This window comes from Notothenia coriiceps, unplaced genomic scaffold (assembly GCF_000735185.1).
Source record: "Notothenia coriiceps isolate Sejong01 unplaced genomic scaffold, NC01 NC01_scaffold00005564, whole genome shotgun sequence".
Lineage (NCBI taxonomy): Eukaryota > Metazoa > Chordata > Actinopteri > Perciformes > Nototheniidae > Notothenia > Notothenia coriiceps.
In genome coordinates, this window is record NW_011338265.1 from 68833 (window position 1) to 84292 (window position 15460).

A 15460-nucleotide genomic window follows, 5' to 3' on the forward strand; every position below is an offset into this window, starting at 1 on the left:
GATTATACATGCAGAGATGTGTGTGTGAGATTTTGGTAACATATTTTCCCTTGACAACTTATTAGTTATATCTACAAATTGAATATAGAGATTTCTATACAAAAATTCACCTATTACATTTTGGACACTCTTTCAACTTTCATCTACCGCCACCCTCAGGCATACGATGTCAGCTGTTGGTTGTCTTTTATGGCCCCTTATTGGCATTTCCTCTAAGTCCACCATCAGGGTACACTTCCTATTTATATTTTAACCCTACTATTGGTCGTATGTCTACCAGATTTGTCATGTGTGTCTGGCACTTTCATTTTCCGGGTTATGAAAAACAATGAAACATCCAACGATTGTTATCAGAGTCTTCATTTAGTCTGTTTTATGTTAAGTGCAGTCAGGGGACTAAGTGACACAAAGTCGGGATTGTTATAGTACCCTAAGAAGTCAATTGTTTACTTGTTTGTGTAATGTGAAAAATTAGTTACTTGAATATTGCCTCAGACATATCCTGATAACAACTGTTTAACAACTAATAGATAACTCACTACACGATAGAATTTCATAGGTTTAAGTTGTGCTTTATTCTTTCTTTGTGCCTGAGGTGAGGGTGTTCATATTGAGCAACGCTCTGCTTCCTGTCAGTCACCTGACACCCACTGAAAAACCCACAAACCTGGGTTAGGAAATAATCCCTCATATTGTGTATGAACCTTACACACTTTACTGTCACATTCCTGCTTGTTTGATCAGATTTCATATTATATTGATAGATGACAACATTTGGCAATATATATTTCTTTACAGTAGAGTTTAAAATGTCTCCACTTGATGAACAACTAATTAACTCAGAGAACCACTGAACTGAGCGTTGAACCACCTGGAAAATGTCTGGGATCACTGGCTTCCTGGAACATTGTTGTGACTCGTCTGTCTAAATCTCCGCCATTGTGAATGCAGACACACACACACACACACACACACACACACACACACACACACACACACACACACACACACACACACACACACACACACACAGACATTCACACACAAATCACTACTATGCTTATGTGCAGTACACATTCTTAAAAACTCAAACACAAAACAAACTACATACTCAAAGGCAAACACACATACCCACCCTTGCCGCCTCATACACACAAACACGCACGCACGCACGCACAAACACACACACACACACACACACACACACACACACACACACACACAGGCCCACCTGTGTAGATGAAAGGTAGATGCTGTAAATTCCTTCGCTTCGCACACAACAGCTCCTCGTTTGTCAGCCCAAGCAAAGCAGCCCATGTCTGAATCTGATACCTCAGCCTTTTGAAGTTACTGTCATGCACGTCCACCGCTAAAACCAAACCTCATACACACTCACACACACATGAAAGCTCACAGTACAACACAATGTTCATACAGGAGTAAACATGCTGACGAGATTCAATATTAAAAAAGTTTGCCCCCTAATTGCTGTCAGCCTGGGAGAACATATTGTATTTAATGTCAGAGCCCAGTCACAAGAAAATGGAAACACGCTCTCTAGTTACGGGTGGAGGCAGAGAAGGTCATTTAATGTTCAGAATATTGTTCACTTTGAACAAGGTTTTTTCAAAAGTAGCAGAGGAGAATGTAAGAAACCTAGGAGAGCACAGAGAGAAAACATGTATTTTCACCCACAAAGGGCAATATTATTCTGGGGTGTTTTGCTAATCAGTAACTCATTGTAACATATCTTCAGAATCAAAATACTTATTTGTTTTATGTGGTTGCAACACTAAAACATTTTAATTTAAGGGTACACTAAGGCAAGACATAAACAATGTAAAGTACCCATTCATTTTCTTCTAAATGCCAGAGAATAAATTAATGAAATAATCGGAAACAAATGTGACGACACAGACTGGTTTCAATAGATTTACAGAGACACACACATAGAAAACTCTGGTCTATTTGAGTTTCCCGCAGGCACTATGCCTTGTAGCCTATAGAGGTATATCAGATAAGAAACAAGAGATAGCTTTACAGTTTTATGGCGTTGACCTGAACTTTTCTTTTTTCTTGGGTTATGAAGAGGATATTCAGGGTGGGGACAACAGCATGGTGCAATGAATACGGAGAGACCATGCTTTAACCAGAAGTCTGACATCACTCTAACCAGCTCCTGGGGGGTTTGTACTCATTCTGACCCTCATGTGAAAGGATTTGGTAAAATAAAACACCATATTATATTTTAAAGTGCTTGATAATTAAATAATCAATACAAAATAATAGTAGATAAATATATTTAAACTGCTGTCCCCATGTTTAGATACTTTTTAGGTTTTATAGTTTGGATCAAAGAACTGGAAAAATTGGTTGAATTCAAATAATTTTTTGACAGAGATGTACACAAAATCTGACACGTTTTTCAAGAGGGAAAGTAGGATGAACAACAGAGGCAAAGTCAAATAAAAAAGTTTAACAAATATACAATACACCTGCAAAGTCATTTGAAAATAACAATAATAGAATATCTTAGTCTATGCATTATGGCTTGGAATCATGAACATACGACTTAGCATTAATTGTGTGCTTCTACACAGTAATGTAAGATGTTAACGTGGTACATGGAGCTCTCTCCTTTCTGTGTGTGGGCCAAGATAGCAGCTGATAGTCCAGATAACACGATCTCCCAGTGCCAACTCCTGACCTGTGTGAAGGTGAGATCAATGGAGGAGAGGAAAACACAATGAAGGAACAAAGAGTGAACTCGTGATCTGGTGATGCTGGTGTTGGTGTGTATGCATGTGTGTGTGTGAGTGTGTGCACTGCTTGGGTGGCCCGAGGATGAGCGCCCATTGTTGCTGGAATTCAATAGGGCTGATTAGTAAAGAAAAGTGTGTGTGTGTGTGTGTGTGTGTGTGTGTGTGTGTGTGTGTGTGTGTGTGTGTGTGTGTGTGTGTGTGTGTGTGTGTGTGTGTGTGCAAAAACATGCACTGGCATGCGTGTCTGTGTGAGGCAGGGGGTGGTGTATGTGTTTGTACTTTTGCACTAAGCGCAGCAGAGAAGAATGGGGGAATTAGCTGTAAAGCCACTGAGAAAGTAGACTTCAGGGTGACATACCACACAAATCCGGGGACTGGGGATTGTTTCTCTCCACATCCAAAGCAATGCTTTGTTTCAATAGAATAACTCTCTCCTTAGCCTCTATACAGGGATAACTAAAAAAGAGATATGAATGTTTTTTTTAGCAGCAACACTGCTCAAGAACTGAGATATTTCCCCCGGCTGCTTTGTGTGAGACCTAAAGCCACATTAATCCAGAAGTTGGTTTTAAAACTGGAATTTTAATTAACTTTCAAACCCCCCAGGTGATCTAAAGTGTCTTAGCACTTAAAAATTCTCTCTCTTAACTTACCCTTGGAAAATAATTAGTTTAATAGCTCAAATTTGGTTGTTACGTCACATTTCATTAAAGGTAAAGACTCCATGTCATGTGTATACATGTGTCCTACTTTGTTTTTAATGTGTTGGGTTGACTTATGACCAAATGAGGCCTGTCACATAAAATTAAAGCAATAATTCAACATTTTGTGAAAGATACATTTTTTTTTAGAAAACACAAATAATTGGTGAAGCAATTTTATCGTCTCAGAAAAGCTTGACAACGAAATATGATTTTCCTTTCTGTTTATGATTTTCTTGAACCACAAAAAGCAAACAGGCTAAGAAATCTCTCAAAATGGCCTGTTCCATATATGGATATCTTCTGCTCAAAGCCGCACCTATCTAGCACAAATGACTACTAAACATTACATACAACAAAATATTTTGCACTGATGTTTCTAACTTAATCGACAACCATGATATCACAAGTTAACTCACAGTATATATAGTAGAGAATAGCACCGTTAAGGCTTTTTCCATAATTGCATCAACAGTTTTAATCCAATAAGACACATTATTCTTAAATGGGCCGTTGAACATACTTTTCATTTTGGTACTTGGAATAGTCCATATTGTGATGCTTATATATTTTGAATGCAGGACTTTTGTTTTTAGCAAAGTATGTTTACACCATTGCCAATTTTACTCAAGCAAAATATCTAATTACTTCCTGCATCACTGGCCTTTCTGTCAAATGGAAATCACCTTTGAGAGTTGAGTTTCTCTGCCGCTGCCTGTATTTATATGTTTTCCTGCTGTGATTGCAAACTGCACAAGATTGTTGCTCCGACCGAGTTCTTCTAATCATCTCTTGCAGAAACAGAGGAAGAACGAGATCAATATTTATTGAAAACGCTCTCCAACATAACAAATGTGTTTGTAATCCATCCGCTGTGTGTGTGTGTGTGTGTGTGTGTGTGTGTGTGTGTGTGTGTGTGTGTGTGTGTGTGTGTGTGTGTGTGTGTGTGTGTGTGTGTGTGTCTGAGTGTGTGTGACTGAAGCTTAAATTGTAGCCACAGTGTAATGATATGGTGGCATGGCATTGAGGGGTACTCCAAAGGGAGGGCGGGGGTTGGTAATTAAACATATGCAGACACAGACACATACAGAGGGTGAGACACACACACACAGTCAGACACACATAGAGGCAAAGAAAGAGAGCAAAGCTAAACACATCCAAGTGGGGTAGTAAAAGCTAATGAAGGCTCAGCGGCAGCGCTAGGCTGGCACAGGCAGCCATTTCATGTGGTGAAGAGGAGAGGAGGGAGAAGAGGAGGACTGGGGCAGGCTGGGGAGCAATAAGGCAGAGCCTGAGTCGAAAGCAAGTTAGGCAAACCAGAGGATAAACTATAATTGACACCATGCATTTGTGTGGTTTTTCAATATCGTTTGTCACAGGGTCTGCCAAATAATTGTCTATGCAATGGGAAAGGCAAACAATGACATTAACACATTTGGGGAGCACAGACAATAAAACCAGCACTTCAGTGAGGGTAGCTTATTAGAGTATGGGTTCTTCCTCTTTATAAAGTAAATCACAACACATTTGATACACAACACCAGACTGATAGTGAGCGTTAAGTGGTAATTTGCAAGATTTCTATTTTCAATCTTTTATTTTTAATGAGGGTGGCTTTGAGGATAATCCAATGTTTTCTGTGGTGTTTTTTAACCGCACTTCAGAACTCACAGTGTGGCCAGCGCTGTGGTTTATTTCTGTCGTTTTTGTTCATAAAGTTTGACTTTTTAAAGGCTTTTTTTAATGCCAGTTTAGCTCTTTTGTTCATACTGAATACTGATCTTCCAATGTCTCAAAATAAAGGCTGTGGCTGCTTTCTTAAGAAACAGCTAATTATTTATAAAGAGTAAAGCAGTTTTGCTTGAATAAATGCAGCTGAAATGTTTTTGTCATCAATGTACGTTATATTCAGGCTAAATTAGTCAGGGGTTCACAACCTTTTTGGAGAAGACCCTAAGATTTAATTCCTCAACATGAATATATTTTTCCTGTGTGAGGGCTCATTTTGCAAAACTGGCAGCTTTGTTTCTCTCTTAATATAACAAAATAAGACTTTTGGGCCCCGAATATCAGACAAAACTTACTTGATAAGATGATTTTTTTTGCAGTGCATTGCTGTGGTTTCAGAGAAGGCTATAAAACTCTGGGTATATGTGTAGTTTTTCTTTGAGAACTTTGGGGTCCACATGTCTTCACTGGTGAGTCCAATAAAAAGAAAAAAGAAACACTGGTGGGTTTTGAGGATTAATTTCAAAAGCACACTGACACATTTCTGTACTATTCATGGTTTGTGGTTTCAATTGGTGTTCCCTTAAAGAGGTTGTATGCAGGCCTGAAAAATCTCAATCTTTATGGTTTATACATTAAAAAAACAGATTGATTCCAAGAATAGGCGTATTTGCTTATTTCACAGTCATGAATAAAAAGTAGTTTGAGATACATTTTATTGTGTCACTTAAGTTTCAATAGAAGTGTTTAAATGCAGCTTCAAGCTGAAAACCTTACTTTCGTGTTTTTTGGAGTGAAGTAACCTTTTTTACGCTCTTTGGTATGAAATGGAAAACTGATGAAGACCAAGAGGGAAATTGTGACTGACAGAATGGCCCTGTGGACTAGTTACTGACCAAATGGAGAAACAGAGAAACCACGGGCTGCAATCCGTGACTGAACATGTGTGTGGGTGTCAAGCAATAACACTAATGGCATTCAATATTGTAGCCCACCAGACCTTAATGTCCTCAAACTGCCCTTGAAGTGATGTCCACTGTATGTGTCTAATTATTTCCCAAACATGTCGGATTACATCACTCTAAATGTCAATATTGATGTAGCCAAATTTGTAATTGGTTCCAAAAGTTCTGGTTACTTCTGCAGAAACGTATTGCTTTTTTGAAATGATGGTGACTGAAGCTCTGACATATACATGCTGAATGATCAACAGGGGGCAGATTTATAGCAAGACAACAAGGAAGTGTTTTGAAAAGTTTGTTTGAATTCACTTAAGTACAGTGTTTTGGTTTCCAACAGGCAGATGAGGTTGTTCAACAGTAAGTCTGCATCAAGCCTTAGTTTTGTGAATTAAGATGTTTTGTGCTTGATACAGCCATATTAGCTTCTAGGTGAAATGTATTAACTGAAAAACAATCTTCTCTGGCTTCACTAAAATTATTCTAACAATCTCACAAATAGAAGTTGGTATGACAGCTTCAACTGATCCCTATCAGTAATGTTGTGGCACTGTATAGGTAACTAACCTTTGGACAGACAAGGCATTCCTGCACTGTAAACTCAGATGTATGCACTACTCTATACTGCAGAGAGCAAATAAATAAACAAAGCTATAGGAAACAAATAAAAATGTGCCAGCTGGGTAAACTGGAATCCGGTCTGTGTGGCTGAGCCTACTGAACTATTTCTCTGCTTGTAATGTTGTGTTTGAAGAGTAAGCTTATACTAACTTTTCCCTAATGATGGTCCGGGAAACAAAATGGGTCACTGGCATGTTTCATTAGATCCCCACATGCCAAGAATACTAATATGCTTTAATGAGTGAATGTTCCAGACTCACTCAGTATTTGCTCAGTTTGGCTCCAGGCTACAGAAGTTTTTAAATCCCCGCTCTAGCAATGTTGGACACACAGTAAGTTCAGTTATGCAACAATTAATCACACCAGACCATCAACTGGTTGACATTATAAAAAAGGGTGAAAAGGTTATATTGTAATATCGGCCCAATTGGTGTATTATATTTTCCTTAATCCAATGTTTTAGTGTTGTATGAGGCCTGTATGCTGGTCTTTCTGTTTGTAGCTATATTGCTCTCTGCTGGCCATGTTGTATAATGCTACAAAGAAACTAATATTGTTTGGTAGGTTTTCCTTTAATTAGATGTTAAATGTTTGATAGAAAATGCTTTTGAATGAAAAAATCAGTAGAAAGAAATTGAACATTAGTATGTGTTCTCTCTTTAATTTTCTCCAAACATATTGGTTTGTATTTCAGCATCAATGTGAGTCGCGGCTGTCAGAAATAGAGGTGGTCCATGAGCCAAAATGACTAATGCTGGCACAGGTCTAACCCTTTTTTAAGCACTGAAGCCATTCTAGTACCGACGCACACTACATGGATATCACTTGCTATGTTTGTCAAATAATTATGTCCTTCGAAGAATTTACTCTGATCAAAACAAAACAAAAATGTGACAGGAAAGTAGAATAATGAGTAGTTCAATACTCTTCTTATTATCTTTCCTTCTTTGTTCCTCTCACCGCTCCTCTAGACTGTCAACCTTCCTGGGTGGTTTGTTAGTGTGCTCAGCTCACAAACTGTATGCATGTGTGTTTATTTAGTCTGTATAGGGGAACAGAGCCATGGCCTCTGCCAATTTTCTATACACTGAGAAAATATGCTTTTGGACAGATGGAAAAAGGGGAGGAGTTAAACAGACTCAGGGCCAACAGATACAAGACCCCTTCTTCCTCCAATCAACCACGACAACTACCCACCCTCCAGACTGAGAAACAGGCACTTCAAGATTGTGCTTTCCATGACTGTAATGTCCACACAGCATGGTGGAGCACTAGCAGTGAGGTTCAGTGTACAGATCAGCTGAAATGGATGATTATAATCTGTGACCTGGCCTTCGCGTTGTGATAAAATAAAAACCACCAGAATACTCAGATGTGATATTGATTTACCAGAGACAGACATTCACATGGAAACACTTAAATGACTAACTTGAAACCAATACAAATATCATGAGTAATTACATTAATTCAAATACCATAGAGGTTCAAAGTATCATAACAACATGTAAGGAGGCAGACACCCACAGCTGTTTAATTTCCCTCTTTGTAGACTATAATTTAAAACGGGAAGTTTGAGTTTTACTCCTAGATAGCATTAGATGATTTCAAAGAAAGATCTAAAAGTGAAAAACATTATATTAAAAGCTTGGCAAGGGATGTGTTACTTTGACAACAATTGAGAAAATGTTCACATGTTATTTGTAATTATCAAATGTTCACCCCAAATTGCTCCTGTGGGGATTGCTCACAGTATTGAGTATGTAAGTTGCTTTGGATAAAAGCGTCTAACAAGTAACATGTAAAGTAATGTCGTAGTAAAAGTACAAAGGTATCAGAATCAAAATATATTTAAGGTAACAAAAGTAAAAGCACTGATGCAGATCAGTCCATTCCAGAATAATATACATTGTATGTTTTGATTATAATTATTGATGCATTAATGTGTTTATCAAAGCTGGTAAAGGTGCAGCTAGTTTTAATTACTTTGTATGCTGCAGGGTAGCTTGTGAATTTACTCCAGGTGGAACTAAAATTGTATTTTAGTTTTGATTATTTCACATCATTAATCCAAATCTGTAAAGTAAATAAATATTATTTAATAAATGTAGTGGAGTACACAATTGAACTCTGAATTGAAGTGGAATACAAATGCCAAGTAGCAAAACATTTAAATTCTCAAGTATAATTATCTCATCTACTTGAGTAAATGTACTTACTTCCCACCGCTGGATGAGATCAGGCTAAGATCACTCCTTTATAACGATATTTTAATTATTTGAGGTAAATGCTGAAGGTTTACTTTGATCAGGCGCACATATGGTGTCATTTCAAACATTACAATTAATGTCATAATAGAGCTGACACACATGTAAAAAAACAAACAAGCCGACAGGTCCAAGTACACACACAGAAGTAAAAAAACGTGTATAGCCTTCTTCATCCACTCAAGGCCACTGAGGAAGTGTTTAGCCTCAAACTGAAGCTGTGAGAGTGGACGGACTAACTGACTGACTGGAGGGGAGGAAAAATGGGGGAGGAGCACTTGGAGAGGAGGGTGTAGGAGTTTGGGGGATGTGAGGAAAAGAAGGAGGAGGGGAATACCACCCACTAAGCCAGTTGTGGAGAAGTTCTGGGGGTTGGGCTGCTCACAGGAAACAGTTGTGGCTCCATCCCAGGCCTCACACCGAGCAGCCCTGGGCCACCCAGTCATCCACAGACAGACCTACCAAATGGCCTGGCTGAGCCAAACCGACAGGGATTTGTTTATTTTTCATCCTTTGGTGGGGGGGAAAATTGTTCAGCACAAGCTGTTTATTAGACCTTTGATTTGTCATGTGTCAGCGTTCGCTTGCGGGGAATGTGTATACATAAGTCCAGCTTGTGTATAGTTAGAAGGTTTGGAGGCTGAGTGGGTGTGGGCACTGAGGAGTGGGGGGCAAAAAGAAAAGAGGAAAATGGGAAGCCTCCCACGCTGAAGGCAAATCTGAACTGCATTATGGGTCATTCTCCAGCTGTCCCTGATTGTTGATGTCATGATGGGGGACTGATCTGCTGTGCCTGGTTTGCAATGGGTGTGGGAAGAGAGTGAGCATGTGGACAAACACAGGAATCCTGTGGTCACATGGATGAAATGCAGTAGGCTAAATAAATCAGTGTTTAGGGGAATGTAATGGCCATAACTGTGGACTGATCAGGAAGCAGCAGAGTGTTACTGTGTAAATGACTGACCGATTTCCAACATTGTCCTCAGTGACAATCAGTGAAAACAGATTGATTTCTGATGGGCCTAAAAATAAACCTATACAATGTGTATGCCTACTGTAGTTTGTATGAGGATTAAAAGTAACAACAATTAATGGATTCAAATGGAGGAGATTAAATCATAATGTGAAATTAAAATAAGAGGGATAAAACACGTGTGAAATAAAAAAAAAAGAGTAATACATTTTCAAACGATTTGATTAATGTGTAAGTTTGTTTGATTAAAGTTTATTTAACATTTTTAATAATATATACTTAATCAATCAAAACACATCATTGACTGTTTTAATGAAAAATCTTTGAAAATAAATTGCAAGTAATTGGAATACTCATCATTAATATTAAAAATAATTCCTTTGTGAATACAAATTAGATTGGTTTGAATATTGTATATAAAACAGTGTTGCTTGCTCGTATTATCAATAGGATATTGACAACAGCACTAACTGATATGTATCGTTTACACAAAATATCAATCAAAAGCCATGAACCATGAGTAAAAAAAACTGTTTAGGATAAACTATAAATGTCACTTTGGTTTTGCAAATGATGAATTGTTGACAGAAGACAGTAACACAGACGAGTTGATATCAGAGAGACATTGTTTCAAATAGAAGGTCAAATGTAAAACTCAATCATTCAATTTACATTTTTAATCACCTCCAGATTTAGTTACTTCCACCCCTCAAAAGTTTGCATTGAAGGTGGAGATCAAGAAACTTTCAATTTGTGATTTTCTTGTTCCATTTCATTGCAGATGTCATTCCTTACTAGTCCAGGTGGTGGCAGTATAACGCCAATTTGGATTTTGAGTTTAAAATAATACAGCCATAGAAGAAGAGCGACGACCAATCAGCTAACAAATACCCGAAAATAACACCAGTTTGAAAGTTTGGCGGCGTTGACCAAGCGTTGACGATTTAGGTAAGAATCTTTTTTACGTTTGTTGGTAATATAAGATAAACGAACGAATTAATAAAGACAGTACTATCATCGAATATTACCGTATGGGGTGGTATGCATTCATTTGTCGAAGACTGTAGTTTTGCAGTGATTTCTACATACCTGCTAGGTAGCATCAGTTAGCTAATTTCTCAAAAGCTAACGTTACTTGCACTCTGATTTCTCTGCACAGAAAAAGGAGCTAAAATGGATACCAGCCTGTCCAGACTTCTTGTTGGACTCTCTGTAAAAATCGTCCGCAGCGATGGTGAGCTGCTGTTGTTTTAAAAATAAACTTTTACCATACTATTTTTACCCAAATAATAACGCTGTATGTTGTTAACAAAGCTTGACGGTGACGTTTTTATGTTTAAAACAGGCCGAGTGCATCTGGCAACGGTGAAGTCTGCGGATAGTGTCAAGCACGTAGTAATGGTTGAATGGAATGAAAGAAATATATGCAGAGGAAAGGAGGTGAGTAATCCCAGAAAACACAGAATGTGTAATAATGGGAACCCGTCAGAGTATCTGGAAAACAATCTGTTGGATGTGCAAATAAAAAAAGTAATTCTATATAATGACATAACATAATTTGATTATAGACGTGCAGGGACAGATCTAGACACATTCACGGGGTGGCAGGAGATTTTGAGGGGTGGCATCCCCTGGCAGAAGTATGCTGATTTAATCGCAGTCATATCAATCAATGTTAACTTGGAAAGCCACAATATTGATATGTTAACTCAATAACATTAGCAGGGCTCTCGACTAAGTTTTTTCACCATCCTCCCGGAACCGTCCCGAAATACAATCTAAGCCGTCCCGAAATTAATGTGGACCGTCCCGAATTTAAAATATTAGTTTTTCTACATTATCATTAGTTAAAATCATTCAAAGTGACCTTTAACATAAATAAAACATCATACAAATCATTAGATGATAATTCATTTACCTTTTTATTTGAGTAAATCAGTCAATCACATGAACAAAGGCCAAATATATTTAAACAAATGAGAAAATTACTCTAATATTGAATCAAATCAAGTCCCATCCAATTAACACAAAAATCCAACACTCTGTCCTGAAGACAGAACCCAGAGTAACCACTAACCAGGATGACAGTCTGTAACACAGTCAGGAGACCTTTACAAACTGCCCCGCCCCCTCGCACACAGACGGGAGAGAGAGATCTCGTCTGGATTGGAAAGCTCGAAAATACATCATAGACGCATGTTGTAGTCTTATTGCTTATTAGAAACGGAGTTGGCTAAACTAAAACTGCGATATAATGTTTATGTAGCAATAATACATATGACATATATTTGTGTGTGTGTAGGCCTGTCACGATAATTAATTGTGTTGGACGATAAATTTTTTCTGGCCAATTATTGCGATAAACGATAATATTGTCGCCACCGTTTTAAGACCTTTTTAGAGCATAATGGATAACTAATAATAAATAATTACAGTACATCCTTTCAAACATAAACTTTTTATTTGAACATGTAACATCTGCAGAATGAAATGTGAAAATAAGATTAAATAATAAATGGAATCATATAATAAATTAAAACAATATTAATTAAAGTTTTATAATATTTCAATTAAATCACACACAACCAAAACAATAAATTAATAGTCAGGTGGAAACACAGAGCGTCTCTCTCTCTCTGCATCCTATAGGTATATATAACGAGTACCTAGTAGTTATAAATAAATAAATAAATGTGACCCAGCACATTATCTCACAAGCCAAAAAAACTCCTCTAAAACAACAGATCAAGGTGTACAGTCACTGTCAAAGACCCAAGGGATGCGCCTCAACATTTTTGCCCATATCCAAATCTGTTTTTTCTAAAGTTTTCGAGCAAGGAACACCAAATGTTGCATTGCCGGGCGCGGTTCTCCATTCCAGGGCCGCCCGTGTTTTGCCTTCCCAGCTGGGAAAACGGAATGCGAGTGGTTTGTGTTTTAGGTGGTTTAAAACGCCGAGGTCGTGTGTATGTGCCTGCTTTGTCGCCTACCTTTTTTTTAAACCAATGCGACACACCGCCCCCCGCTGGCCTCATTCAAGCTCCGTAGGCTTTCGCGCCGCCTGCTCTTGATTTGGCTTTGAATCCAAAATACTGCCCAGCACGCGTTTGAGGAATCGAGGATGTGGTAGGTTCTTGCTAACCAATTCCACCCGGCTCATTTAATCATTCCTGCCGCGAGTAATGTCACACTTTGTTCTCCGATTGCTCGCTATATTACGTTTAATTTGGCTCCTACGGCTGCTGCTACTGTGCGACGCGGAGTGTCCCTGACCTGGCTGTGTGCTCAGGCCCCGCCCCCTCACAGGCGGCGCTCTGGCCACGCCATCGAGCGCCTCCAGGCTAAAATGTCTGGTCACTCTTCTATAGCTAAACGGCAAGTTTACGAGCTCAGAAAAGTTATTCAAGTCCAATCTTTGGTATTATCGGTCTGTCTGGGTCGCTATTGAAAGTAAAATTTATCGTATTATCGCGACAGGCCTTATGTGTGTGTGCATATTTCGCGGTTGCTAAATGTTTTTGTGCCGGTGTGCTTTGATGCGTCTTGACAAGGGAGGTTTAATAAACTGTGCTACACAAAAGAGTGTAGTCGTTATCATTTCATCGCCGTTTTTGTATAGATGTTAGCCAGGGTATTTGTTTTTTAACTCTCGTACCCAATTCAGGGCAACGCCCCCCCCCCCCCAAATTATTTTTTTGTATCCTCCCCGACACTATTTTTTTCGACGACGGGACGTCCTTAAAGAGCCATCTTGCCAGTTGTTTTATTTTTCGTAAATGTATGCTTAACACTTGCTTGAAATATTACAATTAAAAAGTGAAATGCGTTGATATGTTTACGGAGAGTAAAGGGCAGGAATTCAGAGAGGGAAAGGAGCAATTTCGGGAGCTGCTGCTCTTAAAAGCGGCTTTTTTTAATGGGGCATGATTCAAACGCGTCATTTTACATCCACACAGCGGACACGCTCTCCGCCTCTCTGACCGCGGGGTATAGTAGAGTGTGCGTTGAGGTAGAGCGGGTTTGTGTTTTAAGGAGGCTGCGTATTTTTCGTAGTTTTACATTGCATTTCACCATTTGCTAATCATGGTGACAGTATTGTGTTTGTGCCCGGTTCTCTTCTAAATACCAGGGCCTGTCAGGACATCGAGTCCACAGTAAAAAGACCTCGGCTAGCGTTACGTTCGCCTGGCTGCTTTGCTGCCATCCAACCCCTGCCAGCACATACTCTCCACAGCTTTATCAGGAAACGCGTATTACATCTCTTCCCCCTTCGCGTGTCTCTCTCTCCCTCCGGCGTACACGGCACCGTTAAGACATTAGTGTGGAGTTGCATTACGGTACGCCTGTGGTGGTTGTACTGCTCCAGCGGTCTCTTTGTGTTTGTTTGTTGTGCCCCTGTCTGTGTGTTTGTGTTGTGCCGTGGTGGCTTGTCACTCCTGGCTCCCGCGAGTCAACCTCCACTCCATCCTTCTGCAATCAGCTGCTGCCACCCTCCCCGACTATCACACCTGGCCTTTCCATCAAAGCCTTTTACAGACGACTATCACACGGGAGGCTCCACAACCTTTCGTCCAATATCAGGCCGCTTTCTCGCGGTCTCTCCTCGGATACACAGCACCGTAGCCTTGGACTGCATAGGTAACGCCTGAGCATACGGCTGCATGCTTGCGCATTGAGATTTACGCTGTTATGGATCAGCTATCAACAGTCCGTGCGCGAGTAACGCTTACCTAATATTATCAATGCCTCACGTTGAGTTATAGCCTGGCATATTGGGATGGATAGCGTAACTTCACAATGTTGTGATGTGCGTTAGCTAACATTCTGCTGGCTAACGCGCGTCACTCACCAAGATAGCTGCCAGTTCTCCCTCTCCATGTGTATCCTCGACACCACCAGCTCACAATTTCTCTCCGATGGCCGCATTTCTTCTAATCCTTGCCTGCTCTGCGGTCTCTTGGGACGGCCTCAGCCAGCCTCATACATTAGTAAGGTTGGTGGTCCGTCATATGCCCATTTGAAGTTTCAATGTTCAACTTCTTCTGTGTCTTCTGCTGCTCGAAACTAGACCATTGGGATCCATGTTTGCGGTATACGTTTAACCGGTACCGCGGATCTCTGCCCCTTGTGTCCCCCGTGTTACGTCACACGCGGGAGGTCACGTGCCGAGGTTTTTCTATCGGAAAGTGAACATTTCTTTACAAAACGACGCCGATGTGCACTCTAGTGTATATTTCTGTACTATTTTTTTGAATAATCTAGTGGATTCATCATGTTTTCCTGACACATTTATTCACAGGTGTCTTTACGTGGAAGTGGCTCTTTAGCTCGGGGCCCTGAATCATTAGGTGACATTGTTGTGGCCGATCAATAAAAGCCTACAGGGAAAGTCAGGTAGTATCAAACATGTGAATTCATGAAGTGAACAAACACAGTGTACGAAGAACCTGAA

General features: G+C 39.6%; 1 protein-coding gene and 1 long non-coding RNA gene across 2 annotated transcripts in view; one reads left to right on the forward strand and one right to left on the reverse strand.

Annotated features, from left to right (window-relative positions):
* Positions 1-10899: 10899 nt before the first annotated feature.
* Positions 10900-11447, forward strand: LOC104943032 (uncharacterized). The gene is made up of 3 exons (XR_798075.1): positions 10900-10956; positions 11168-11242; positions 11354-11447. It is a non-coding gene; the product is annotated as an uncharacterized lncRNA (long non-coding RNA).
* Positions 11448-14551: 3104 nt separating this feature from the next.
* The window catches only part of LOC104943037 (protein patched homolog 1-like), a 12454-nt gene continuing 11545 nt past the window's right edge, over positions 14552-15460 (reverse strand). The window contains exon 6 of the mRNA XM_010768356.1: positions 14552-14672. Within this exon, the coding sequence (XP_010766658.1) occupies positions 14552-14672 (121 nt within the window). The remainder of the gene's footprint in view (positions 14673-15460) is intronic.